Source organism: Protobothrops mucrosquamatus, unplaced genomic scaffold (assembly GCF_001527695.2).
Source record: "Protobothrops mucrosquamatus isolate PMUCROS unplaced genomic scaffold, P.Mucros_1.0 scaffold3441, whole genome shotgun sequence".
Lineage (NCBI taxonomy): Eukaryota > Metazoa > Chordata > Lepidosauria > Squamata > Viperidae > Protobothrops > Protobothrops mucrosquamatus.
In genome coordinates, this window is record NW_015389420.1 from 46554 (window position 1) to 48070 (window position 1517).

At 51.9% G+C, this 1517-nt stretch overlaps 1 protein-coding gene across 1 annotated transcript in view; it reads left to right on the forward strand.

Annotated features, from left to right (window-relative positions):
* The first annotated feature begins 1131 nt into the window (after nt 1–1131).
* Nucleotides 1132–1517, forward strand: part of LOC107297655 (olfactory receptor 52R1-like) — an 8680-nt gene continuing 8294 nt past the window's right edge. The window contains exon 1 of the mRNA XM_015827016.1: nt 1132–1509. Within this exon, the coding sequence (XP_015682502.1) occupies nt 1132–1509 (378 nt within the window). The remainder of the gene's footprint in view (nt 1510–1517) is intronic.

Below are 1517 nucleotides of genomic sequence, written 5' to 3' on the forward strand. Positions count from 1 at the left end.
TGACAGTTAGAACAATCAACCAGTGGAACCACCTGCCTCCAGAAGCGGTGAATGCTCCAACACTGGAAGCTTTTAAGAAGAGACTGGACAGCCATTTGTCCGAAATGGTGTAGGGTTTCCTGCCTGAGCAAGGGGTTGGACTAGATGACCTCCAAGGTCCCTTCCAACTTTATTACTATTACTATTACTATTACTATTACTATTACTATTACTATTACTATTACTATTACTATTACTATTACTATTACTATTACTCCACAACTTCTGGAAGTTGAAGTCCACAAGTGTTAAAGCTGAGCGGGATGAATGGCGCAAGGGCACCAAGACAACGTTCATCAAGGGGATCGGGGATTACCCTGTAGTCTTTTTGTTAATGAGCCCTCACGAGAAGGGAAAACCAGGGAATAAAAGCCCCGTCACTGGGGGTAGAATGAAGAGGCCCCCCCAGCCAGAAATACTCAGAGCACCTGGACTGGCTTGGTACCTGTGTCCAGAGGGAAGCAAGGGAGGGAGCAGGCAATCCCTTGGCCCTCTGGGGCTGCTTGTGCATAGGAACCCCCCAAAGGCCACTGAAGTGGTGGGGGAGGACCGGTCATAAACTGCCTGGCTGTTGACTCCTGCAGGCTCCTTGAAGGAAAAGCACCAGCGAGCAGCATGTCTGGAGTGGACAACCAGGTCAGTCTCTGGGCTGAATGGCGCAGATCTTGGGAAAGTGGATGACTCTGTTATCTATTATCTCTCTCACTTTCTCTCTATCATAGTTTGTCTCTGTCTCTCCATCATCTCCATCTGCATATTTCCATCTCTCCATCACCATCACCATCTTCATTTCCATCTCCATCTGCCTCTCCATCTCTCCATCACCATTTTCATTTCCATCTCCATCTGCCTATCTCCATCTCCATCTCTATCTCTTCATCTCCATCTCTCCATCTCCATCTCTCCATCTTCATATTTCCAACCTATTTTCAACCCCATAGATTGTCTGCAATGTCACGGAGAGGCTGCTATATCTAAAGCCATGGTCCAAATTCTCTTCCTCCTCCGTGTCCCCCTCCCCCTGATGTAATCTCCTTCCTTTCTGTCCAAGGGTCTCTTTGACTGAGGAGGCTCTGCAGATGAAGGGGCACCATGCAGCACGTCAACTCTGGTGCTCCCGCGAATGCCACGGCCACGCTCCACGATGCCTTCACCCTCCTGGGCATCCCAGGGCTGGAGTCCCTGCACCGGTGGCTCTCCATCCCTTTCTGCTCCATGTACCTGGTGGCTCTGCTGGGCAACGTGGGCCTCCTGCTCGTGATCAAGACGGAGCCCAGCCTGCATGAGCCCATGTACCTCTTCCTGGGCATGCTCTCCCTCACGGACCTGGTGCTCTCCTCCTCCGCCCTGCCCAAGCTCCTCGCCATCCTCTGGTTTGGCAGGAAGGACATCGGCTTCCACGCCTGCCTGGCCCAGATGTTCTTCATCCACTCCTTCACGGCCATGGAGTCTGGCTTCTTCCTGGCCATGGCCTACGA